This window comes from Sphaerodactylus townsendi, linkage group LG03 (genome assembly GCF_021028975.2).
Source record: "Sphaerodactylus townsendi isolate TG3544 linkage group LG03, MPM_Stown_v2.3, whole genome shotgun sequence".
NCBI classification, from domain to species: Eukaryota; Metazoa; Chordata; class Lepidosauria; order Squamata; family Sphaerodactylidae; genus Sphaerodactylus; species Sphaerodactylus townsendi.
Window position 1 is genome coordinate 109867822 of NC_059427.1, and position 26712 is coordinate 109894533.

At 46.8% G+C, this 26712-nt stretch overlaps 1 protein-coding gene across 1 annotated transcript in view; it reads left to right on the top strand.

Annotated features, from left to right (window-relative positions):
* The window catches only part of LOC125427835 (very-long-chain enoyl-CoA reductase-like), a 62054-nt gene that overhangs the window by 24301 nt on the left and 11041 nt on the right, over positions 1-26712 (top strand). Inside the window, exons 2-10 of the mRNA XM_048487390.1 lie at positions 3342-3392; positions 13160-13211; positions 16276-16320; positions 19820-19923; positions 20013-20128; positions 20734-20839; positions 21059-21131; positions 22276-22319; positions 23658-23719. Of these exons, the coding sequence (XP_048343347.1) occupies positions 3342-3392; positions 13160-13211; positions 16276-16320; positions 19820-19923; positions 20013-20128; positions 20734-20839; positions 21059-21131; positions 22276-22319; positions 23658-23719 (653 nt within the window). The remainder of the gene's footprint in view (positions 1-3341; positions 3393-13159; positions 13212-16275; positions 16321-19819; positions 19924-20012; positions 20129-20733; positions 20840-21058; positions 21132-22275; positions 22320-23657; positions 23720-26712) is intronic.

Genomic DNA, 26712 nt, shown 5'->3' on the forward strand with positions numbered 1-26712 from the left:
TCAAAGTACTTATGTGAACTAGGTTCTCAACAAAAGGGGTAGTAGATTATTGACTATCAAAAATTATTGTGGGTATTTTGGCTTAGATCTACAGTTTAGTAAGCTTCCATTCTTTCTGCCTACTTTTTAAATGGGCTGATGCAGCATGTATTTTTGTTAGAGACAGGTAGATTTCCTCCTTCTAGGATGTAATATCTTCTGGACTCTATATGGGGAGTATGCAGAATGACTGTGAATTATTTGGATCAAGCTGGTCCAAGTGTCTAGAGAGCTGCTGACAATCAAAGGTTTAAGGAGAGCAGAAAGGTAGTTTTACTATACCAAACATGTAATAAGCTTGGATTAATTTATTTAAATTTCTAACGTGTCTTGACATGAACTACTCAAGTCAGATTTCCTCTCGCAAGTTCACATGAAACTAGAGAGCTTTTTAATCTATAGTTTCCTTTGACAGACTGAATATACCCTTAGTTACTAGATTGTATACTGTTAGTTACTAGATTGCCAGGAACAGATTTTGTCCATTCAGGGAATGGATAGTTGTAGCAATGAATAAATGAAAGTCATTGCAACAAGCTGTTGAGGAAGTTGGCAGTTTATTACAGAAGATGATCCAGTTTTGGAGTCCTGGGTCCTGTCTAGGGAGTATTCTAAATATCAATTAATTGTTTGGACCTAATGGCCTAAATCTATAAGAGTATGCCCTTTCCCTGTATAAATTTGCTTAGTTTCTCATTTTCATCTGAAAAGTGAGTAGATTCTTCATCAAACTTTTCATGCTTTCAAGACCAGTTGCATAAATTACTGAGATTGAAATAGCATTTAGAGTAAACCATCCCACTTGACGTTGCCCATTGGTATTGCTGTGTATGCTCCCACCCAGCAACTTTGCTTACCTCTTTGTACTGTGGGAAAGGGAGAGTCTTCCTTCATTCTCTGCTTAAATTTTGAATTGTCTGTTGTTCTTGTCAATCTTAGCAAATCCATTTGTTTCTCCATTGGTGTTTCCTGCAGTCTTGAACATATTGGTTCTTCTCTGGATTACTGTGTGCATACTTGAGCCCACTGCAGCTCTTTCGCTTCTTTCTGCCTGTGCCACCACTTATAGGTCACAGCACCTTAATATGGTCAGCATGATCTGTGTGCTGTTTCCCCTGGAAGCAAGTCTTTGTTCTAGAAGCTCTGAGGCATGTGGAATGACTGTTCCAGCCTCTGAGGCACAGTTCTATTAATACCTCTGTTTGGAGCTGGCCCTTGCTCTCTGCCGACAGTGCTGAACAGGCTTCAAATTCTTGCTGCCCCACTCAAGACAACTCTCTGATGTGGTCTGCTTCGTTGTGACTGTGCAGTCACTCTCCAATACATTTGAGCCAGGTAGAAGAAAATCTTTGACTTTCTGTGTAGGAAGGAGTTCATAGGGGATCTTAATGTAAAAAGGCTTCATGTTCTGAGTCTGGAATTCTGTCAGCTTCTAGATGTTGCTGAGTTGAACAACCTCTAAACCTGAGTAGTCAGTTTTGGAAGCACAGAAAGTATAGCTCACTAATAACGTATTCTAGTCCTTGGCCCCAATAAAGCCACCTCCAGTCTAATGAGAAGTAAGCTGTTCATATGTCAGTTGCAAAGCACTTGTAACGTCATCAAGCCACAAATGTGCTCGAGCTGTCTTTCTAACTTGTTTTCCATGTTGGTCCTCAGTTTTGCTTTACCCTTAAAAGTCTTCCTTCTTTCCTTGAATTGTCTCTCTTGATGCCGTTAACTGCTGTGCTGCCACTTGATCCAGGTGAATGAATGCTTCAATGGAAAAGCTTGGCTCTAGATCCTGGAGTCTGGCATGAGTTGAGTCAAGGATTAAGCTTTGCTTGTTCTCTTGGTGCTACCTGGAAGTGCTGTGAGGAGGATAAGGCATTTAAAAGTTCCTTCCTAAAGTGGGGGGCTTGTTGCCACTGTTCTATGGCTCTATGTGTCTTTCCTAGGGTATGTGAAGCCAGAAAAAATGGGCCAAAAGTTCCTGGCACCTAAAGGAAGCCACAAGCTATTGCCCACCCCAGCATCACTGAGCAAATAAGTATTGTTTAGGTTCACCTGATGTACATCTGATTGTGAATCAGGTTGTATATGCATGACGTGATTTATTGTTGTGTGTATCTTATATTTTGGCCCTAAAACAGTGACTTCAACCTTGGCTTTGTGACTGTCCTTAATTATCATATAGGAATTAAGAGTATTGCAGAATCTGACCAAAAGTTTTAACATTCTGGTCCAAACAGTGAGCAACTTTATGCTTCTGGAAAGCCTTCAAACAGGGCGTGAAGGTATCCATGCTCTTCTGTTGTATTCAGAAGTGTATACAGTTGCCTCCCCCCCAACCCTCCCCCCACACATGCATGTGGAGTTTAATTACCATAGTTAGTAGTAGTGGTTTTATTTGCAAACTTCCAGGTAGTGGCTGCAGATCTCCCAGAATTACAGCTGGAGTCTACGGCGCTAAAGGCTGTTGAGGTCCTTCCCTATCCCTAATCCAACCCAGAACATGCAACTCTAGTTTTAGGCCATGGACTGTAATATAATGAGATTAAATTAAAGATATAGTGAAGGAATCCCACTACACATTTTTAATTATTGTACTAAGTACCATCTGTGTACTACTGGTAGAGTTCTACTAGACCCTGCAACATGCTCTGAGCTGATTTAGCTCTTTGGGACACTAGAACAGAGTGGTTAACCAAACTTCTTGTATTTAAGGGAAACTGAAGGCAAAACTTCCCTATATGGGATTTCTCGGTTGGCTTATGAAGGCCTAGATTACACTAATTGCTTTGGAAGAGGGTGAGATCTTTAAAAACTTCCTGGTATGGCTTGACTGGACTGGAGGCTGCTTGCAAGGAGTCTTCTGCTGGGCTCAGTTTTATATTTAGCTGGGAACAGTAGTGGTTCAGCTCCCCATGCTATCAGCTTACACCTTGGAACACAACCTGCCGAAGAGATTGGAAGTGAACCTTTTCTGTGTGCTGTACTGGATCTTGCTTGAAAAGCTGAGCTTGGAGTCTCTGCCTCAGGAGTTATTTTTTCAAGTTGCAGGACAAATAGCTGCTCTTGAGAAGCAGCCTCCTCTGCTGATCAGGAGTGATCCAAGTGTGGTGTTCAGATATAGCGGGCAAAACTGTGGTTGTGATCCTAGCCACACCCCTGTGGGACTTGTTGCTGTGTGGAGAGGCATGGATGGGAGTGTGATGTCTGCGGAGGGGGGTCAGCCCCTTCAAAGGAATGTTAATGGTGTAGGACCCAAGGTCTCTACCAAGACAACTAAGAAATCTAAAAAAGCTGTTCTTTTTTTTGAGGTGGAGATTCTTGATGCCAAGACCCGGGAAAAGCTGTGCTTCTTGGACAAGGTAAGAATTCTTATCAGAAAGGAAGAAAAATGGGGCTGGAATATGTTAAATAATTTTGTTAACATATTAAATTATTGTATATTTTAAAAGGAAGTATTTGTATTCTGAGAATGAAGCAGGTGCTGAAAACCTCTTTTATATCTATTATGGACCTGTATTATGAATTAGAGTACATTGTTTAGTTGGTCTGTTTTGATTTATCATTGCTCTTGGGCAAATGGATTTGGATTCCTTCCAATAAATATGCACTCACATGTGATAGGAGCAGCCAGCATCGTACGTTGAAGATGATAATCAGTTGTCTGAAATCTTGTCTCGAGATCTTCCTGAAGACCCAGCAATAAAAATATTTTCTTGAAATTATTCGAGCTTCCCAAAAGACAGCCTAATGACATTTCATTTCTGTCTTCATGTTTGCCAGCATATTGAAATATAGGATTTTCACTTCAACCAGATAGGGTGACAGAAGCTCACATTTAACACCCAGTTTCAGGGCTGACTTGAAAATTATGACACATAATGCCATGATCAATGGGTGGCCCTGCTGTCTGCCTTCTGATAATGTATAGCACATTTCCCCCACCAGTTTTCTACATGGTCATCGGGGCTAACTGGACAGAGGGTTCCAGGTTAAACAGTGGGCATTCTTGAGCTGGTTGCATTAAGTGTATTTGTAACTAGATGAAATGCCTCCCATGAGAATTCTGAAGTCCTTGACTGGGCTGTATTTTGAGCATGTAATAGCCTGTCACTGAATGGCCTGGAGTTTTTTTCCCCTTTTTTTTAAAGACAGCAGAATGTGTGACACCCTCAAATGCAAATATTGACGCCTTTAAATCCTCACTGACAGCAGCTGCTGGGAGATGAATTACCCCTGTAGCTGGAAAGGTAGAGTGCTAAATATCCCCTTTGAAACTTGCTCCTTTAGTAAATGACAGGTTTTCATTCTTAGTGTAATAAGCTCGTCTGTCTCTTGCTTGATTGTTATCATCTTGGGAAAGAACTCAGTCAACACGCTTTCCAATTGCTGATAAATATCCACTCTTTCATGCAGGAGTTTAAAAAAATATTTAATCTTTGGAGGGGAAAAAACCCTCATGCAGGAGAAATCTGTGTGTTATACGACCAAATACTTTATGTATGAGCCTTTGCCATGTATTAAATTATCATTTGTTTGCGATGAACTAAAGAAAGTCACCCAAACTCCTAAATTTCATTCTGTTTCAAAGTTCAAAATTGACCCGTTTGTAATTCCTGAAGTATTCAGAAATCTAGTTTAATCAGTTTACAACTTTTCAGAAGACAGAAGTATACCAAATCACCCCTAGAATGTAGCTTTTATAAAAATGTAGAACATATGATGAAACAACATTATAGTGAAATAGGAATCATGATGTATCAGGCCTGAAGTTGTCTGTAGAAGAAATAAGTTTGAATTGTGGACAAAAGCAGTAGACTGCACCACATGTTACAGAGATATCCCCCAAAAGTTCTACCCAATCTGATTTGGTGGGCACGTAGTCTTCGGAGCTAATGTGGTGCAGTGGTTAAGAATGGCAGGCTCTAATCTGGAGAACGAGGTCCCTAGTCCTCCACATGAAGCCTGCTGGGTGAGCTTGGATCAGGAACAGAACTCTCTCAGCCCATGCAAAGCTCGGCAATGGCAAACTACCTCTGAACATTTCTGGCCTTGTAAACTCTATGGGGTCACCAAAACACCATATGTGTTTTGATAGCACATGCACATGTAGCCCTTAAGATCAACAGTTGTCCCTTTACATGTGCAGAGTAGTCAGAAGTAGAGTTTTTTATTACTATGAGACAGATTCCCATGGAGATGTACCAAGACGGCCAGAAGAGTGTCTTTTCATTATCCTCCCCATTCCAATTTGTGAATATATTTAGATAGTGTGAAGATGAGAGCATAGGAAAAGCATTTGTTGTTCTTCTGCCCTGTATTCTATCCATATGGTAAATATAGTTTAGCATTGTGATAGAGCAGGGCAGGAGAGGGCATAGTGCCCATGGCTGCTTAAATCCTATGGTCCTTTCAGACAAATGAACAAATGGAAGAGACCAGACTAAAAATAGTGAAGTGACCAAAATAACATTCAAAAGGTGACCTGCAAATGAGCAATAATTACTATCTCTGTCTTGACTGTCATGCATTTATTATAGTCTACCAGGGCATCTAGCAGCATTGAGAGCCATATATTCCCTTTTTCACCACACTGAGAAGTGGGACATGCAGAATGAACAGCTCAAATTGCTGGAGGATGGATAGCTTGGACGACTTCCTACCAGGATTAGTAAATCAAGTATGAGACTCTTGAGCAACAGGATTCTGGCCTTATGCCCCTATAATTAATTCTTTGGCTGTACCACCACTGTGCTTTTGCAATTATTTGAGCCTCCTTGCCTTTTTGTGAACTTGGTAGTAGATTTTCTTGTGTGGTGAGGCAGGCATATGAAATGCCCATGGAGGTGCTAAGTGCCTGTCATGTGAGAAGGATCTTACTTGTGTCAGGTTGCATTGCTGACTTGCAAATTTCATTGACTTGGCTCCTGTAATCCCACCCAGAATTTTGGCTTGGCCAGCCTGTTGTCAATAATGCTGCATGTAAGTGTCTGCTTTGCTTTACTCCAAGCTATCCCCTGCAGCATAAATATTAACTATTGTTAAACTCAGTGCTACACTGGTTTCATTTATTCTGTTCTGGCAGCTTTGTGCTGGATCTCAGAAGCAGCCTTGTAAGGGAGAAGAAAACCACACCTCCCCACTGGGGAGCTGGCCTTCAGCTGCCTAAGACACCCTACACCAGCACCTGCTTGGGTTGGCTATGATGGTGATGGGCACACCCTTCTGAAATATCACCATCTCCTCATTCACCTCTGTCAATTCTTTAGATGCCAAGCACATTCTGCACAAGGAGGGAAGAGGAACAGCTTGCTTGTTTTGAGATTCCTTCCTTGGCTAGGGGAGGAGAAATGAGTGGCAGAGCATGAGAAAATAAATGGCACTTGGTTTTTTAAGCACTGTTTGTACTTTGATGAGTGCAGGATCTAGATTTCTGTTTATTGTTAATAGCATTAACAAATCAAAAACTGATTGTTGGGGGTTTTCTGGAGAAAAGGACACAGTGTATAACAGACTTTTCTCTGTGATGCACCTCTGAAGATGCCAGCCACAGATGCAGGTGAAACGTTAGGTACAAGATCTGCCAGACTACTGTCACACAGACTACTGTTCGGGGGAAAACCCACATCAACCAGTTGAATCTGGCCATGAAAGCCTTCGACAATACAGTACATCAGAAACTGATTCTGTTGTGTAGACTTCTGTTGTCATACAGGGGTGTGGCTACAGAAAATGGCACCTGGGGCAAGCACTGAAATTGCACCCCTCCCCTCAAAGAGTTTGGGGTTTCCCCCTGACTCCATGGCAGGTGGATTAACTCATACACTTTCTGCCACCAGAGAATCTTTGTTCCATCAGCCATGAATCCCTGCAAGTCTTCTGGAAGGTGCTGTTGGCAGACTCTTGGTCCCATTTATGGCCAGCAGCACATATGTGCTGTTTAAACTGAACACAGGGCAAGTCCATTGGATGTCTAGGCCTTGGGTGAACCCCTGCAGCTGCCAACAACTTTGGGCAGGGGGAGAAGCAAGGCTGACTCTCTTTCTAGACAGTACATCTACTGTGAGGTTGGAAAGCAATGACCCTGCAGGGCTTTCAAGGCAAGGGACTAACAGAGGTGAATTTCCTTGGTGGATTTAGACAGGGCTGCCTCCAGAGGCAGCAGTAAACAAAGAGGCACAGGCGAAGGGAGTCAAGCATGCCAGAATTATCCCCTGACTCGTGCAGTGTGTGAAGCAGCAAAATGGGCATACCTGAGGCCCCCGGCACCCATGCATAGTCTGCCAGGCGAACACAGCAAGTGGCATGTAGCTGGCTGCCCCAGAACCCTGCTGATGAGCCCGCTAGTTGCGTCTTCCAGGCAGGATCCTGACCCTGAGATCCCATTTATTTGTGCCTGAAAGACCTGCCTGCCTGCCTCTTTTGGGAAAACTAGTGGTTCAGAAACAGGGCAGGGAGGCTTCATGCATCCCCGAAGAACCATTCCAACGGGACCATGTGGGTCAGGCTTACTGTGAAGGGAGGAGGAAGTTGAGGAAGGGGCATGCGAGAGGAGGTTGGCCATCCCAAGAACTGTCCCTGACTCAGTGCTTCCTTCCCACCTGGGCACCACACCTCTAGATGGGCTTGGCAGTGTGCAGGGGCTGCCTGGCTTCTTGAACAGAAAGGAGCACGGCATGGTGGGTAAGCTGACGAGCAAGGCCTGCCACTGGGTCTCCCCTGAACCAACTGCTGCCCACAAAAGTGTGCTTTGCTGCTTCCACTGTCTCGCCTGGGGTGAGCCTAGGCCTAGCAATGGTGCCCCAGTTCCTCACTCTGCTTTGGGGGGTGGGCAGGACAGAGGCAGAGGATGCCCAAACCCATCCCTTGGGGGACTGGCGGCCAGGGTTCCTGCCCCCTTGTGCCCCCCTCACAAGTCCTATGTTGATATAGTTCTTAATAGGGAGATTCATGAATTAGAAATTTTGTTGGGACTTGGACCCTGGGGTTCAGTAAGTGCCTAAGCAGAATACAGCCAGTGCAAGAAACCGAACTCTGAACAGTTCTTAAACTTTGTCTGTTGAATGGTGGCTTTTGAGCCTTGTCAAAAATTCTCAGTTAAATTTACCAGGTTTTTCTGTGAAGTTGTTGCATAGTTTTAAAAAAAGTGTTCTTGTTTTTAAAAGTAGTCCTCCTGTTCTAGAAAGGCACATGGGGATCAGTTTCACGCAGTTATAAATCTGTAAATTTAAACATGAACAGATGTACCAAGACATTCTCATGTTTTACAAGGCAATGTTTGGTCTTAGTACCATTTCATATGTTGTAGCAGAAGTTATACACAATTGGCCCCAGATCCTTGATTCTTGTTTCTATAGTCTATACATGGGAAAATACATTTAGCTTCTTTGCTTGCTCAGGAGTTAAAGCTGGTACCTTCTACATATTTTAATAACTGTTGTTCTATTACAAGTGAAGCAATTCTAACTTCAGGGCCACCTCATAAGAAAGTTTCTGCATTTGTTGCCATGTGAAAATATGTTACAAATGAAACTTCACACATTGCTTAGCTATGTATTTCTTTAAAACAAAGATACCAGCTGGAAATTGCTACCAGCTTTTTGTACATATATTTAAAAGGGACAAGCTGTAAAAGTATGTGTGGTGTTTGACATCTGTTATGATGAGTGCTCCTAAGTTTCATAGCAAAATGTCCAGAATGCATCCAGGAAAACTAGACCATGATGATTGTGGCATGAGACACAGTCAGAGTTTGAAAATCCCAGGCTTGGGAATTGGGCAGGGCACTTGAACTGTGGTAACCAAAGCAGCTGAGGGAAGGTACTACACCACTGTTCTCTGTTTGTATATTTTGTAAATAAAGCAAATATTAAAAAGGCTCTTTCTTCCAGAGGAAATCCAGTTAGTGCTTTCATCAGAATTGTAACTGTTAATGGAAATGGGAGGCATGGGACAGTGAAGTAGAAATTAAAAGGTGACGGGGAGCCTGGTTGGGGAGAAAAGCTAATTTTTCCCCTATAAAGTAAAGTTTTTACAATTGGTGAGGTGTTATTTCTATGAGAGAGGAGCTCTGGGTTTGTTTGTTTTTAAATGGGCTACATGTATGCTTACATATCAGTGGGTTGAATCCAGAGATCTGCTCATGCAAGCACTGCTGATCATCCCAGGGTAAGAAAGCAAAATTGGGTACGTGGGTGGTAGTAGTGGAGTGACCTTTATCACCGGTGATGCCAGAAGCAGTATTTCATAATTGGCTGTGATAGTAGGATGATAAAACTACATTTTATATATATTATTTTAAATATTTGAATAAATATTTCTTACTTTTCTACTTAAATCCTTGACTTTTGGAGACTCTGACTGTTCCCAAAATAAAATCCATTTTACAATAAGATATTTTGAAGTAAAACAGCTAAGAGCACTCTAAAAACATATCCTCTACATTGGAAGAATTAAAAACACCCAAGTGGCGTTTTTCCATCTATGCCAAGCTCGGCACCTGACTCCCTATCTTTCCCAGACTAGCCACAGTGATCCATGCTATGGTCACCTCCAGGTTAGACTATTGTAACTTACTCTATGCGGGCCTTCCCTTATGGCAGATCCAGAAATTGAAGCTGGTCCACCATGCAGTGGCGCGGCTTCTTGCGGGGGCCTCTATATGGGGCGGTATGTTAAATTTGAAAATAAATAAATAAATATACGGGACCATATCTCCCACGTGCTGCACCATCTGCACTGGGTGCCAATTGAATACTGGATCATCTTCAAGGTGTTGGTACTTAGCTTTAAGGCAATCCGCAGCCTGGGGCCCTCGTATTTGCAGGACCGTCTCCTCCCCTATGTCCCCACTTGGCCTTTGCGTTCTGCAGAGGCCAATTTGCTAGTGATCCCTTGCTCCTTTATGATGCGACTGGCCTCCATCTGGGCCAGGGCCTTTAGTGCCTTGGCCCCAGCCTGGTGGAACACTCTGCCTCCATCTACCCAGGTTTGAGCAGTTCCACAGGGCCTGTAAAACAGAGTTGTTCCACCGAGCTTCAAGGGAGACAGCCGCTGATGAGTGTCATCCCCTACACTTTTTTTAAAAAAACTGTTTCTGGGACACAGAGGTATTTGCTGTCTGAGGGTTGTGTTAGGTTAAGTGGCGGGTTGGTTTTTAAAAGTTTTATGATGTTTTTAACTGAAATGTTATACTGTACACTGCCCAGAGCCCTTCAGGGGTGGGCAGTTTAGTAAATCAAAATTATAAATAAATAAATAATGCTAAGAAAATTTGGTGGAAGAAGGCATATTATTTTTAGTATTATGTATTTGATTTAATACCCCGCTCTCTCCTGCCAAAGTAGACTTGGAGCGGCTTGCACATACTTAATTGATACAATTGCTTAATATGTCATATAAAATAATATAAATAGATAATCTAATAAACAAATTCAGATAGGGCTAAAAACTTAAACAAGAGTGGAACAACTGACCACACCCTTCCCATTTAATAAAAAAGGGGGAGAAAAAGGAGAGGAAGAAGGGAGGCCTGCCATGATGCGCCTATTACTCCCTGTTGCTGCCTTAAATTGTAGGCCTGGCAGAATAGCTCGGTGTTGCAGGCCCTGTGGAATTGGATAAGTTCTGCAGGGCCCTGGTCTCATTTGACAGAGCATTCCACCAGATTGCAGCTACCCTGTTTCTCCAAAAATAAGACATCCCCTGAGAATAAGTCGTAGTAGAGGTTTTGTTGAAGTGCTAAATATAAAACATCCCCCGAAAGTAAGACATAGCAAAGTTTTTGTTTAGAAGCATGGCCGTCGAACAGAACACCAGAGCATGCAGCAAAATAAGACATCCCCTGAAAATAAGACATAGCACACCTTTGGGAGCAAAAATTAATATAAGACACTGTTTTATTTTCGGAGAAACACGGTAGTTGAGAACATATCTGTGTATTTGCAAGACTGCCTCTCCCAATCCATCAAAGAGCATTACATTATCTCAATGATCCCTGGCCTGAAAAGTATCCAGTTGTTCCCAGTAACCTCTGCATGCAGTTGAAATGCTTTAAAAATCACTTGCATTCAGGGAGGATGTCCACATTCTCCAGAAACAAGGATCATTTTCTGTTTTGTTTTTTAAATCTTTATGTGCTGTGACATTTTCCAGATAGTACTCTGCCTCATATAATCCATTGTAGAGAACGATAAGGGGCAACTCAGCATGGTGTGTAGTTGATAAGCTGTATCATCCTGCCAAGTAGCAAGGGAATTTTGCCACACAACAGATTAAATGGAAACTGGATGCCTGGTCGTTTGGTCAAATGGTTGTCTGCTTCACAGAGGGGTGCAGAACAAGTGCCTCCCATTAACTTGCATCTGTCTCACAGTTATATATTTTATTAGGCACTAGTGGCGCTCCCTTGGGCCCCCCCCACCTGTTGAGCAATTCCCTCCTGTATCATTTTCTGTGGCTTACTTCTGTTACAGTCCTGTAATTTGCCATCTGTGAACTGTCTCCACAAAGCAAATGAGAGATCATCTCTCTGTTTGTTTTGCTTGATTTTTTAAAAATTTGACAAACTGTCCCTATACAAAGAATGAGACTCCCTAAGAAGCTAAAGCAAGGAATGAGAATACCCAATTCAGAAGAGAATCCAGACCTTGAGTCATCGATCATGTGCTTGTTTAGGAGTAATTCAAGACATGGATTGCACTTCCCAGGTTGTGCTGCTTGTTCAGGCTATTAGAGGTGCTGATCCATGCTTGGCACCTGCCCTGGAATCCATGTATCTCTCTCTTGCTTTGATCTGAAAGCTGAGTTACGTGCTCTCTAGCTATTAGGCCATCTGCTGGATTGAGCAGCAAATTCCTCTTGCAACATCTCTGTGGCTGGAAGTCAAAGGCAGATTTGTAGAGCAGGGACAAAATCCTTTTCTAGTTTGAGTGTCAAAGTAGTGGGGACATTTTTAGCTGTAGTGGCTAGAAATAATGTTTTGAAAAATCCAGAATCCGAGAGTACAAACCATCCTATCTGTTGTGAATGGATATTCAGTGAATCCAGTGTTACTGTATCTCCAGCGTAAGAGACTTGGTGTCATCAAACTGCGTTTAACTCAAGGAGCAACTATTGTATGCATAGTAAACTCAAAACCAGCATAACTCCATCCCACCATCAACAAACTATTGGTAGCACTATATGCTAAACAGAAACTGCATCAAGAGAGGCTAAATTGTATTTCCTGTCCAAATTTTACAGTACTGATAATACATTTTTCTCTCCGTCATTGTTATGAAGACTAACTACAATAAGTCAAAACCAAAGATAATAAAAACTGCAACATCATACAAGTTAAAATACTATTTCTACGCTTAATAAAATTCATGGAGGTTTTTTAAAATGTTATACTCAATGGAATATTTGGCTGTTTGTTTACTGGAAGATGTGAAATGCATCAAGAATTATTTTTTAAATTATTATAGCACTTTTTCCTTTGCCTTCTGTATTTTGTTCTTGAGAACTTCCTTATATTGTAACAAAACATATAGGATGTCTATAATGAAACTAAACATGTTTCCATTTAACTGCCTGAGTTTCTATTTTGAGTTGCTGAATTTGCTTAGTATTTTTCCTGCCTGCTTTTTCGGTGCCACCCCTTTTGTATAAGAACCCCCCCCCCCACCTGTTCTTTAATCCCTCTTAGTATTTCCATGTGAAAAAGAAAAAAAAATCTGGGAACTGGTTGCAACTGTGCAGTGAAAAGAATAGAAGGTCTCGCTGTAGGCTGCTATTCTAGATGCTTGGAGATTCTCTTTTATCTCTGTGTGTTTATTCTGTCTTTGCTAGCACATACTTGTTATAAAGTCTTAGAAGTATTTTGTTCAACTGTGCAGGCACAAGGATGCTTGGTTTTTTGCAGTCCTTGATCCTCTCTACTGCCGTGATCCTCTTTGAAATTCATCTGGTCTCTTTTTAAAAGAATGGGGGGAAATTTCTGTGTTAAGGACCTACAAGGTCTGACAAAGAAGAGCTTTAAGGGGAGATATGTTTTTTACTAATAAGGTGCATTCCTGTTTGGACAGGTATATGAGGAAAATGAACATGCTTTTGATTTCTTGATTGCTTCCTTTGCTCTTTCTTTCAGGTGGAACCCAATGCTACCATAGCAGAGATTAAGAGCCTCTTCACTAGATCACGTATGTATGGAACAGGTCTTCATGATTCCTGCATGCATCCAAGTGTGTTTAAATCTATTAAGAGTTTCTTCCCTTATGTCTTACCCTTACTATGAGACTTGTCCACCTCAGCAAGGGAAAGAATGTTCAGCAGCTTAGTTTTGCGATGGTTTCTTGAAGTTTGTCTTCATACTGAACCCTTTATTGTGGTATGACAAGTCCTCGGGTATAAGGAATAGTTGAGATTGCTGAGCACAGATAGAGCCTTGTGGTTCTCAGAACTGTGACTGCTGTGACTCATAACCAATAAAAATGTTTGGTCTTTCATAAAGGTGCCCAGTGCTGCCAGTCAAGGAGTGATGGCCAATGGAACCTTGTTTTTGACGTTGACTGTAGTATTAGCGAAAATAGCAGGTTGCCAGGAAAGAGCCCGTGTCTTTCCTGAAAATAAGAGCATTCTTTTCTTATTACTTAGGAATTTTACTACTCCAATGTGGAGATAGAGTGTCTCAGGGCAGTCTAGGACATGAAACAACCATTGATACCTAGAGTTTTCTGTCTAGATTTGCCCATTCATAACTATCAATTTATTTATTTATTTATTATTTCGGCTTTTATACCGCCCGATCCCCGAAGGGATTTGAGTGTTTATATAAGCTTCTTAATATGTTTAATGCTGGAAAAAGATAGGTGTCTAAGAATGAGGGCAGTGTAAAGGTGCCTGCCTTCCCATGGTTGCACCAATAATTGTAGGCAACTCACTGAACACTGGGAACTACTTAAAGAGAAGAAAGTGCTGCTTATTGTCTGCTGTAAATGAATTCTTGTTCCCAAGACCTAAAGTATTCATTAAAATAACATCTTTCTGTGTGTGCATGTATCTGACCTTGTGATGAACATTGACTGTTGCATTTGTGTTGTGCCACAGTAGAAATGCAATGTCAGTATGTTGCTTACATGGCCTGAAAGCCTGAAAGTGGCGTATCTGCCATAGGGACTTGGGGAGTCAAATGTCCCCGGGCGCCTCCTTGTGGGGGCATGCAAAAATGCTCGTTTGTGGTTTTTTGTATTTTTTAGTGTTTTTTCCATTTCTGGCCTGCAGGGGGCGCAGTTTTAGGATAGCAGCACCAAAATTTCAGGGATTTTTCGGGAGACTCTCCTGATGATACCACCCAGGTTTGGTGAGGTTTGGTTTGGGGGCCCAAAGTTATGGACTTCCAAAGGTGGTGCCCCCTCCCCCATTGTTTCCATTGGGAGCTAATAGGAGATGGGGCTACACCTTTGAGGGTCCATAACTTTGGACCCCCTTAACCAAACTTCACCAAACCTGGTTGGTTATCATCAGGAGAGACTCCTGAAGATACTCTGGAATTTTGGTGCTGCTATCTTAATAATTGCACCCCTGACAGCAGGTACCTCCCCAAATCTCCCCAGATTCTTCTTTTAAATCCACCCCCTTCGACATGGATTTAAAGGGAGAATCTGAGGTCCCCAGTTTAAACATTGCAAGTGACGTTGTTTCAGGGTGGGGGAATCCACCCCCAAACAGCATCACTTTCAATGTTGTTTAAACTGGGGACCCCAGATTCTCCCTTTAAGGTGGATTCAAAAGGAGAATCTGGGTTACCTAGTTTAAACACTATTGAAAGTGATGCTGTTTGGGGGTGGATTCCAGCATTACTTGTTTAAACTAGGGACCTCAGATTCTCCTTTTAAATCCACCTTAAAGTGAGAATCTGGGGTCCCCAGTTTAAATAACATTGAAAGTGATGCTGTTTCCCACAATTGGGGGGACTGGATACAACACCATAATTTTTTTTCACAGCAGTAATAAAACATTTTGAAAGCATTTTGAAAACATTTTTTTAAAAAATTATTTTTGCTGTGTTGCATGGCCCATTGCTGTGTTCATATTTGTGAGTTGGGGCATGTTCTATAATGTGATGGTGACTTTGAAATGATCTGGTATAAAAAAAATCATTGTTTGGTCTTGGTGAGGGAGGGCGCATGGGGGGGGGGGGCAAAACTCAGATTTTTGTCCCTGGGCTCCCATTTCCCCTAGATATGCCTCTACTAAAAGCTAGCATCTGTGAAAGTGTAATCATCATTAACATTGTGATCACATCTGGAGGGGGTTGAGAAGAGTTTCCCCATTCTGTTGGAATATGTGCCTGCCTGATTCTTTGTGTGTAGTTACTAGTGGGCATGAGGTTCGAATGTCCTTTTCAGAGCTGGATTTGAGAGGTGTTGGAGGGTTAAACGTTTGCTCTGCATACGCAATACTTTATTTTTTTGTTTGCTTCTATATTCCACTTTTTTTGAGTTACAGAAATATAGGCAGTTTACTGTATGTGATACATACATGCCAATAAAACCTAGACCTACTAAGTTTCAGAAAATTTACCATATCATGTGCACTTTAGCCATACTCTGGAGCCTTGTGCAATATTTCACACACACTGTGGTGTGGAAAACAGCTATAAGGATGTAGCTTAGTCCATTTGCCATGATCTGAATGGCCTAGGCTAGCCCAATCTCATCAGATCTTGGAAGCTAAGCAGAGTCGGCCTTGGTTACTATTGGTTGGGAAGGTTATGATAAGGAGGCAGGTAATGGCAAATCATCTCTGAACGTCTCATGACTTGAAAACCCCACCAGGAGTTGCCATAAGTCAGCTGTGATTTGACAGCCCAAAATTAAGATCTACTACCAGACCATCAGGCCATGTCATAGTCTAGTTTACCTTGCAAAAATAGTAGAAAAGAACAAGAATTCCAGTAGCATCTTAAAGACTAATAAAATTTCTAGCATGGTATGAGTTTTCATGAGTCACCACTCACTTCTTCAGATGCCAAGTGAGTGGTGACTCATGAAAGAGCATACTCAGCCAGAAATGTTGTTGGTCTTTAAAGTGCTACTGGATTCTTGCTCTTTCCTACTGCTATAGGCTGACTAACATGGCTACCCATCATGATCTACCTCCTTGCAAAAAATAGTTTCCCTTGGCTAAAATTGTTTTGTGATGCTTCATTATCTCTTCCAGGATAACTGTCTCCTACATACCATTATCTTTTCCTTTCTCCAGATCCCCAGTGGTATCCAGCTCGGCAGTCTTTACGACTAGATCCTAGTAAGTGGAATCATGAAGCATTCTTCTATTTGGAGTCCCTGCTTCCTGTAGAACTTGGCTAGGAACAAATGTAAAGAAACAGTAGGCTGAAGAGCTACGCACTTGGATAAGAGAATGTGACTGACTGACATAGTACCACTGGGTCTTGGGAATGTATGTGCTGAATCCATTTGAAAGGTGGTACAGTTGTGCAAGAAGCTACATTTTCTGGAAGTCAAAATGGCTGAGTTAACTGACAGCATAATCAAACATGTATCCTCTTCATTTGAGAAAGATTTTTTCCTTTGGTCTTTATGTGGAGAGACCTATGGGCTCTGCTTCTCTAGAACACTGATCAGAACTATCTAGAAGTAAGACTGGTAGCACTGACCGTACCTCTCCCAAGTCTGCTGCTAGTGTGCGTGTGTGCATGTGTAGAGATGTGGAGCTACGCCTTTGGACTTGGGTCCTTTCAGCTGCTGCAGCAGGCATTTTTCCTCTTGAATCATTTAATAAATGCATTTGATAAAGATTTTCTTCTCTGTCTTCCCTCAGTTCTACTAGTTTCTTTACCATCAGTACACAGAAATGTGCTGGCTTATGAATCTGTTCCACACAAACCATCTTTAGGAAGTGACTGTGTTGTATAGGTAAAACCGCCTTGCCCAAACACCACAATCATCTCCTGCTGTGTTTGGGAGAGGAACATGTAAAACCCTACCTTCATTATCAGATATTCACCTAACAAAGCCTGTTGTTTAAATGTGTTTTGTTGGTATCTGGCTTGATGACTCAGTCTCAGCTGATGATTCATTCTCCTCTAATGTCCACAGAACACCTGTCAAGTCTCTCTCCCCTCTTCCCCTTTTGGGCCCCCAATACAGTTATCATCACACTCTTCTGTTGACAAAGGCTTGCTTCCCGCATAACATTTTAACTGCAAACTGGAGAAATTGAAATTGGAGCACTCGGTTCATTCCCCTGTGGAATTAAAGGGATCAGGAGATGCACAGTTGATCTGGCTTTCCTTACTATCATTGAGAACACAGAGCTTCTTCCATCCCAGGCACTGGTACCTTCTATAGGTAGTGTTAGACAAGATTCACAGGTAGAATCTGGTTCCCAGGACACCTTCGGTGGATCAAGAAGTATCTCCTGAAGTACAGGCTTTTTTTTTCAGGTGGGCAGTTAGAGCGGGGTTCAACAAATGTTGGCAACTAAAATTTGCATTGTGGGCCTAATATTTTCAACAACTAGATTCAAGCCTAACAGCATGTTAAACCAACAAGATTTTCAGAGTATGAGATTTGGGAGTCAAGCTCTCTTTGCCAGCTGATAAAGGAATCCAGATCTGATGAAGGGAGTTTTGACTCTTGACACCTCATACCCTGAAAATCTTATTGGTCTCTAAGGTGCTCCTGGACTCAAATCTACCTGTTCTACACAGACCAACATGGTTACCGTTTGTAAAGAGTATTTCCAATATACTCGGACTCCTCTTGTCTGTTATCTTGACTGCCACCGCTCCCAACACTTCTCTCATTCACTCCTCTCCCAGACTGCAATCAGAGCAATTTGGCTAGTTTTGGAAAGCTCTTTTGCCCCTAACATTGTATATGGGATGGTGCTTTCCAGAGGCAGCGAGTCCCTCAAACGCAAGAAGCAGGAGTGGACAATTGCTGTCTGGAGCATTGTCAGCTAGGCTTTGAGACAGAGGGTTTGCAGATTTTTCTTTTTTTCAACCCCCCCCCTCTCGACAATACAAACCTCTCTTAGTTTGATTGCCACTTTCCCAACAGTTCTGGTGCGCTCCCCCTCACTTCCTCAACCATAATTGGAAGAAGACACAAGTGGTTTTAGAATATTCCACTCCATCTTCATTCTTATTCATGGTGTGAAAAGCATAGTTTTTATTTATTTTGACTTTTACCCTGTTCTTTCCCAACAAGTCAGGCTCAGAGCGGCTCTCAATATTCTGTATCATTTATGACAAAAACATACAAGCCAATGTAGAATTAAATCTAAATAATTAGAAGATGGCATCCTCAATTATCTCAACAAAAGGTGGAAGAAGCAGTAATCATTATAACACATTGCCTTAGTGTGGCTTACATTATGGAAGCTGAAGCTCCAAATATCTTGAGGAAGGCTTCATCATGATCCTAAGAGCCTCTTGGGCATAAGCTGTGCACATCAAACAGTCACCTAACAATTTCCTAAGTAACACATCTCCTGGGGTTTGTTGCTGGAACCATCTTTGCATTGCTGTTCACCTGACCAGAATCAGACCTTTGCCATTCCCGTTCATGTCCAAAATAATGTGAACTCTCTGTGGATGCTCTGCATGCACTCTTGTTGCAGACATAACTGCAGGACTACTTAATGTCTGCTTTGCTCCTTCTGGACCCAGACAACTTGGATGACAGACTAGGTTAGTCACCTCTCAGCCACCTCTCAGACCTGATTCCTGTGGAAATCACAAGTTCACATCAGTGTATTGGATGCTCCAGTAGTTGACATGTTCATTTGAAAAAAGTAGAAAGCAGAGAAGGTAAATCTCTGTCTAGTTATGATAGCCTTCCTGCCCAAGATAATTGCCAGGTTCCTAATCTATCAGTGGATGGCAAAAACGCCCCATATTTGCTGGATGTTTGCAGGGCTCTTGCCTTCTGTGTTGGTAGGACTGCCTCCTTCAGAAAGGATCTCAGGCTGTTCGGCTGTTATGGCAGACAGTGTACACACAGTGCATAAGTTACTGGGTCTCAGTTCTGATTACCTCATTACAGATTTGTGTATAAATCACTTCTGACAACTGTCAGGGCTTACTGTTTCAGAGAGGCAGCTTCCATCGCAGCCTTTGGTAGAGATATGCAATTTCCATAACTAGGGCAGCCACATAGCCTCCACCTTCTTGAAGGCTATGTAAGGACCAGGCCATATATGGCATTTGGCAAAGCAGTGCTCCATTAACTCTTTTCATAATTCACTCATCATCATCACCCTGGTAGGTCACCTTGATAATCTTTTCCCATAGGTAGGCCTGCACAGAGACCATTAGGAAGATGAACAAATTGCTTATCTATGTTCGAGTGCTTGTCTGTGCTGTATGTGGTCTTGCAGCCCACATGCCTTCCCCACAATGGGTCCTTTTAACCTGCTGCATTGCTCTAAGAGCTGAATGGGAAGGCATTACTTTGTCCCTCTGGGCATGCACTGAGCATCAGGCTCTGCGCTAGTGACAGTACTGCAAAAGTTTTAGCACTAAAAGATTGAGTAGTGTGGAGCCTGTATGTGTGAATGCATAGATAACAATGAGGAAAAAATGGTTGCTCACCTCTGATCTTATGAGTGAATGTCAGTTAGAGATGAGCAACCTTTTTTTTCTTCATTGTGGGTTCCTTCTGAATGTTTGGCAGTCAGAGCCTCTGTCATTCAATGGAAGATGTAGTCACTGGATTTAGTATCCCACTAGAACGTCTTGAGGGAACTGGAATACCATTGTAATTCCCCTTTTTTTCAGAGGGGAGATCCCTAAAAGATGAGGACATTCTTCAGAACTTGCCAGTGGGCACCACAGCAACACTGTATTTTCGGGATCTGGGAGCGCAAATCAGCTGGGTGACTGTAAGTATGCCTCTTCCTTGCCTAAGATAGTCCCTGTTCTGCCGTACCCTGGTTTCCTACACTTCCTCACCCTTCTGCCTGTCTTTCAGGTCTTCCTCACTGAATACGCCGGGCCCTTGTCAATCTATTTGCTCTTTTACTTTCGGGTTCCCTTCATCTATGGTCCCAAGTATGACTTCACCTCCAGCAAATACTCTGTAGTACAGTAAGTGTTCACATTTTGCTATGTGGCTTGTGCTAGGGTGTTCCCTCTAATTTAGCTGGGAACTGGACAGGTATCAAGAAAAATTAGAGCAAGTATCCCATTTTTCTACCTGATTGTGTCCCTGCTCCTCACATCCTTCTTTGAGGGTAGGGATTCTTCATCCTGACAATATATGATAAATTATCTGCACTACACTTGGGTTGTTATGAGCAGTACTCAAGCAGGCAGAAGATAACACAGCTGAATAATGAGCTCATTCTTTGGCTGTTGGGCTTAATTGAGCATGGGGAGTACTCCCTGGTTTTCGTTCGTGCCTGTGGCAGAGTTTAAGGTTAATGCTGCATTCTTTCTCAGAGCAGTTCTGAAAGTGTTGTTTAAACCTTTGCAGTGGTTAAGGAAGGCTGCAGCAAAAGTCTCTGATCTGTCATCCTGATTTAAGGGAAACTCAAAACATGGAAAGCAGAACACCAGGAGAACTTTGGGGAAACTTAGAGGTAGCTTTTCTTCCTGGTAATGCTGTTATGGCAGACGTTAGTATTTCTCCAGAGACTGTATACTGCAATATGTACATGCTATAGTAACTTGCTGTTTATCTTCCCCTCCAGCCTAGCCTGCATCTGCCACTCTTTCCATTACATCAAGCGCCTCTTGGAGACCCTCTTTGTCCATAGGTTCTCCCATGGCACAATGCCTTTGCGTAACATCTTCAAGGTAAGCAGTGCTGAGGTGTACTAAAGTGGAGATGAGGAGACAAGGCCAGGTGGTACTTCTCATTTATTTCTGAAACTTCATTTCATGGGAATGAGGGGAAAGGCTGGTTTTGACCTCCACTACCACTTTTTGCAGACCATGAAACAGAAGCAGACGTCAGAGCTGTTTTCCTATAATTTCATTAGGGAGCTATTTCATAACATATTTGTGTTTTTCCAGAACTGTACTTACTACTGGGGCTTTGCTGCATGGATGGCATACTACATCAATCACCCTTTGTATACTCCACCTGGTAAGTGGTGACAGGTTGTTGAGGGAAGGATTGCAGAGCCCAGGTATCTTTTAAAGGAATTTGGTTTGGATTCTCTTGGAAGGAACCTAAGATAGTGTTTACATAGGATGGTGCCTGTCTGTGGCATAACTAATGTTGCTTTCTATTTTCTGTTAGTCAGCTGTTAATTAGCCAACTCAACATTTTGGGGGAGTATTATCTGGGTGGTCTATATGCTGTAGGTCTGGGAAGTCCAGAATTTAGCAGTGGATATAATAATTGGCATCCTTATAATTTTTTGTTCATTTTTTAATGCAGGTTTCTAGAACTTACTGTTCAAGTGTGATCTGAAAGTGTGTGGGCAGTGCCTGGTGATACTGCCAAAGCACGGGGTGATTGAAAATTGATCAGATATTCCAAGGGGTTAGGAATGCACAACTTTGGTCTCTGTACATTGCTTTGTGAGCTTCCCTAATAACAGCAGAATACAAAAATAAGCAAATTTGCTGAATCCCATTAATTAACCTTCCACTGATGATGGCAGAATTAAGATTTTACTAATAAACAGATGTGAAGTGTTTTCTTTAAGCCCGAGCTACACAAAAACTGTATGCTTCATCCAAGGGTATGCTTGTGACTCCCCTTTGCCCAGGGTAAATATTTCCCTTCTTAGATTAATCTTGAGCACAGTGATTGGATGGCTTTACAGATTATCTGCCCTTGGATTCTATTTCCTTTCCTATTCTGTTTCAAGAGTCCTTGGTGTGCTTAGCACCATACATCTTTCATTTGTGAGCATTTTTCTGCTTGTCCCATTCTGTGGATAGAATAGACAGGTCTGTACTGTTTAAATATTTTAAGGAAGTGATAGAGGATTCTTGTTTGTTTTTCTTGTGTGATTTGTCATCCAGGCCTATGTCTTATTGGTCAGGAAGAAGGAAGCATTGGTCTTAAAAATCTGCAACCTTTTCCCAATTCCTGAATTCTAGTTCCATCACACAAAACCTTTCTGGTATAACTGTGTTCTTACTCTCACAAGCCTCTGTCCTGGAAAATTTCCCTGATTTCTGTCACAAAGCTTATTGCAAGCAGGAACATAGTACCTGTTCCTAGTTTCACAAATTCCCCTAACCTGTGCCAATGTATTTGTTTCCTGGTTTCCCAGCATATGGACATGAACAAGTGAAACTGGCGCTCATCATATTCCTGGTAAGAACATGTGCACCCTAAAAGATGAATTATAGGTGTCCTATGCAAGATTAGGGGTGAGCGATAGTGGGCCGGAAAAGATGTAGTAGTGGGGTAACTTTCAGTATACTGGATTTGGTTGGAATTATGGATGATCCTGAGGTGAAAGCATGTGCAACCAGTATGTCTTAAAAATGAAAACCTGATGAATGATGGCCAGGTTAACAAAGAGAGAAATCAGTTGCTCCTCAAGAGCCAGTGTGGTGTAGAGGTTAAGAATGGTGGACTCTAACTTGGGTTTGAGTCCCCATTCCTGCACATGAGTGGCAGACTGTTATCTGGTGGACTGGATTTGTTTCCCCACTCCCTACACATGAAGCTTGCTGGGTGACCTTGGGCTAATCCAGATTCTCTCAGCCCCACCTACCTCGCAAGGTGTCTGTTGTAGGGAGAAAAAGGGAAAAGGAGTTTCTGAGTCTCCTTAAAGGAGAGAAAGGCGGGGGGGGGGGGGGGTAAGTCCAAACTCTTCTTCGTTGACTTGTCCTACTGTGTATGTGACTGAGGTCCTGTCTTTTCTGAATGCCTTCTTTCTTAATTTAGGCTGGTGGTCCCTGGCCCCTCAATGATGCGGCTGGCCTCCACACGGGCCAGGGCCTTTACGGCTCTGGCCCCGGCCTGGTGGAACACTCTTCCACCGGCCGGCCGGGCCCTGCGGGACCTTGGAGAGTTCCGCAGGGCCTGTAAAACGGAACTGTTCCGCCGGGCCTTTGGAGGGACCAGCCGCTGAAGGTGCCCCCCCCCCCTTCCTTTAGCTCTTAACACCTGGGTCCTTCTATCTAATGGGACTCGCCGTTCCCTCCCTCTTAGAGGAGGATTTAAAATTAGGGTACTTGGACGCCTCTTATTACCCTACTGCTGTTTTTAAAGGTTTTAACCATATTTATTTGTACTGAGATTCATGTTGTACACCGCCCAGAGCCCCTTGGGGATGGGGCGGTATAAAAGTTTAAATAATAATTAATTAATTAATTAATTAATTTGAGCCAGACAGTCTTAGGGCATTTTTCAGTGTTAGGGCCTTTCTTTCGAACATACAGAGTAGTGACAATAATGTGACTGGCTGAGAGCATGTGTAGAGGAAAGTATAAAGGAATGCACAGGATAGACAGCACCCCTCCCCTTTACCACATTCAGGTCTTTTTATTCTTCCAAACTAGCTTTTAAGTTGTTCAACGATTATTTGTATCACTGCCTCTGGGAGAGTTCCATACAGGATCTGGGCTTGTGGTAATGAAGGGTGATATAACAGGTCAGTTCTTAGCTCCTGTATGCTAACACTTGCTCCATTTCTTCCTGCAGTTTTGTCAGCTTGGAAATTTCTCAATCCACATTGCTTTGCGGAACCTGCGCCCTGCTGGTGAGTAGAAAACAAAGGGTATAGAGAGTTTCCTAGGGCTTAAACAGAAGTTCAGATCATCAGAATGATGGGCTTACAAGATGAATCTAATCGAATTTCTAGGGAGAGATGCTGTTAGGCCATGGCTAGTGAGACCAACTGTCTTTAGGTTAACTTTTATGCTTCAAGCAGAAATCTGAACTGGTCTGAAAATTCTATTGAACAGAAAAGTCAGATGCTGCATAGATGTATCCAATTTGACTGATTTGCTGTTGTAATGTTTGTGGGATTTGCAAACTCTAGATCTCCCATTTGTTGGTGACATGTGTTAAGGGGAGAAGATTTCAAATAGGAGAAAGCAATAGAAGATTTCCTAAATACTCTAGGGTATAAGTAGAATGGAAGACTAATGAGAGAAAAGAGGCTATGTAGGCTACTGAAGTATCACATGAACCCTGCCTAGTTATAATTCCCTTCTCCATCTCTCCAGTTTTTCCTGGGGCTGTTGAAGTCTGCATTAAATTTTATTAGCCTGGACTTTATTTGCATGCTTGCATATACACAATTATACAAAGCCTTCGACAATACAATTATACATTTGTTGAAGGGACCCTAGAATTCTAGCAGCATTTCTGCAAAACTTTTCTGGATTTTTTTTAATCAAAGGTGTCTAATGGATCCTGTACATGATCATATTTTTCTATGGGGGGGGGGGGTGGGGGGGGGGGGGGGTGGGGGGGGGGGGGGGTGGGGGGGGGGGGGGGTGGGGGGGGGGGGGGGTGGGGGGGGGGGGGGGTGGGGGGGGGGGGGGGTGGGGGGGGGGGGGGGTGGGGGGGGGGGGGGGTGGGGGGGGGGGGGGGTGGGGGGGGGGGGGGGTGGGGGGGGGGGGGGGTGGGGGGGGGGGGGGGTGGGGGGGGGGGGGGGTGGGGGGGGGGGGGGGTGGGGGGGGGGGGGGGTGGGGGGGGGGGGGGGTGGGGGGGGGGGGGGGTGGGGGGGGGGGGGGGTGGGGGGGGGGGGGGGTGGGGGGGGGGGGGGGTGGGGGGGGGGGGGGGTGGGGGGGGGGGGGGGTGGGGGGGGGGGGGGGTGGGGGGGGGGGGGGGTGGGGGGGGGGGGGGGTGGGGGGGGGGGGGGGTGGGGGGGGGGGGGGGTGGGGGGGGGGGGGGGTGGGGGGGGGGGGGGGTGGGGGGGGGGGGGGGTGGGGGGGGGGGGGGGTGGGGGGGGGGGGGGGTGGGGGGGGGGGGGGGTGGGGGGGGGGGGGGGTGGGGGGGGGGGGGGGTGGGGGGGGGGGGGGGTGGGGGGGGGGGGGGGTGGGGGGGGGGGGGGGTGGGGGGGGGGGGGGGTGGGGGGGGGGGGGGGTGGGGGGGGGGGGGGGTGGGGGGGGGGGGGGGTGGGGGGGGGGGGGGGTGGGGGGGGGGGGGGGTGGGGGGGGGGGGGGGTGGGGGGGGGGGGGGGTGGGGGGGGGGGGGGGTGGGGGGGGGGGGGGGTGGGGGGGGGGGGGGGTGGGGGGGGGGGGGGGTGGGGGGGGGGGGGGGTGGGGGGGGGGGGGGGTGGGGGGGGGGGGGGGTGGGGGGGGGGGGGGGTGGGGGGGGGGGGGGGTGGGGGGGGGGGGGGGTGGGGGGGGGGGGGGGTGGGGGGGGGGGGGGGTGGGGGGGGGGGGGGGTGGGGGGGGGGGGGGGTGGGGGGGGGGGGGGGTGGGGGGGGGGGGGGGTGGGGGGGGGGGGGGGTGGGGGGGGGGGGGGGTGGGGGGGGGGGGGGGTGGGGGGGGGGGGGGGTGGGGGGGGGGGGGGGTGGGGGGGGGGGGGGGTGGGGGGGGGGGGGGGTGGGGGGGGGGGGGGGTGGGGGGGGGGGGGGGTGGGGGGGGGGGGGGGTGGGGGGGGGGGGGGGTGGGGGGGGGGGGGGGTGGGGGGGGGGGGGGGTGGGGGGGGGGGGGGGTGGGGGGGGGGGGGGGTGGGGGGGGGGGGGGGTGGGGGGGGGGGGGGGTGGGGGGGGGGGGGGGTGGGGGGGGGGGGGGGTGGGGGGGGGGGGGGGTGGGGGGGGGGGGGGGTGGGGGGGGGGGGGGGTGGGGGGGGGGGGGGGTGGGGGGGGGGGGGGGTGGGGGGGGGGGGGGGTGGGGGGGGGGGGGGGTGGGGGGGGGGGGGGGTGGGGGGGGGGGGGGGTGGGGGGGGGGGGGGGTGGGGGGGGGGGGGGGTGGGGGGGGGGGGGGGTGGGGGGGGGGGGGGGTGGGGGGGGGGGGGGGTGGGGGGGGGGGGGGGTGGGGGGGGGGGGGGGTGGGGGGGGGGGGGGGTGGGGGGGGGGGGGGGTGGGGGGGGGGGGGGGTGGGGGGGGGGGGGGGTGGGGGGGGGGGGGGGTGGGGGGGGGGGGGGGTGGGGGGGGGGGGGGGTGGGGGGGGGGGGGGGTGGGGGGGGGGGGGGGTGGGGGGGGGGGGGGGTGGGGGGGGGGGGGGGTGGGGGGGGGGGGGGGTGGGGGGGGGGGGGGGTGGGGGGGGGGGGGGGTGGGGGGGGGGGGGGGTGGGGGGGGGGGGGGGTGGGGGGGGGGGGGGGTGGGGGGGGGGGGGGGTGGGGGGGGGGGGGGGTGGGGGGGGGGGGGGGTGGGGGGGGGGGGGGGTGGGGGGGGGGGGGGGTGGGGGGGGGGGGGGGTGGGGGGGGGGGGGGGTGGGGGGGGGGGGGGGTGGGGGGGGGGGGGGGTGGGGGGGGGGGGGGGTGGGGGGGGGGGGGGGTGGGGGGGGGGGGGGGTGGGGGGGGGGGGGGGTGGGGGGGGGGGGGGGTGGGGGGGGGGGGGGGTGGGGGGGGGGGGGGGTGGGGGGGGGGGGGGGTGGGGGGGGGGGGGGGTGGGGGGGGGGGGGGGTGGGGGGGGGGGGGGGTGGGGGGGGGGGGGGGTGGGGGGGGGGGGGGGTGGGGGGGGGGGGGGGTGGGGGGGGGGGGGGGTGGGGGGGGGGGGGGGTGGGGGGGGGGGGGGGTGGGGGGGGGGGGGGGTGGGGGGGGGGGGGGGTGGGGGGGGGGGGGGGTGGGGGGGGGGGGG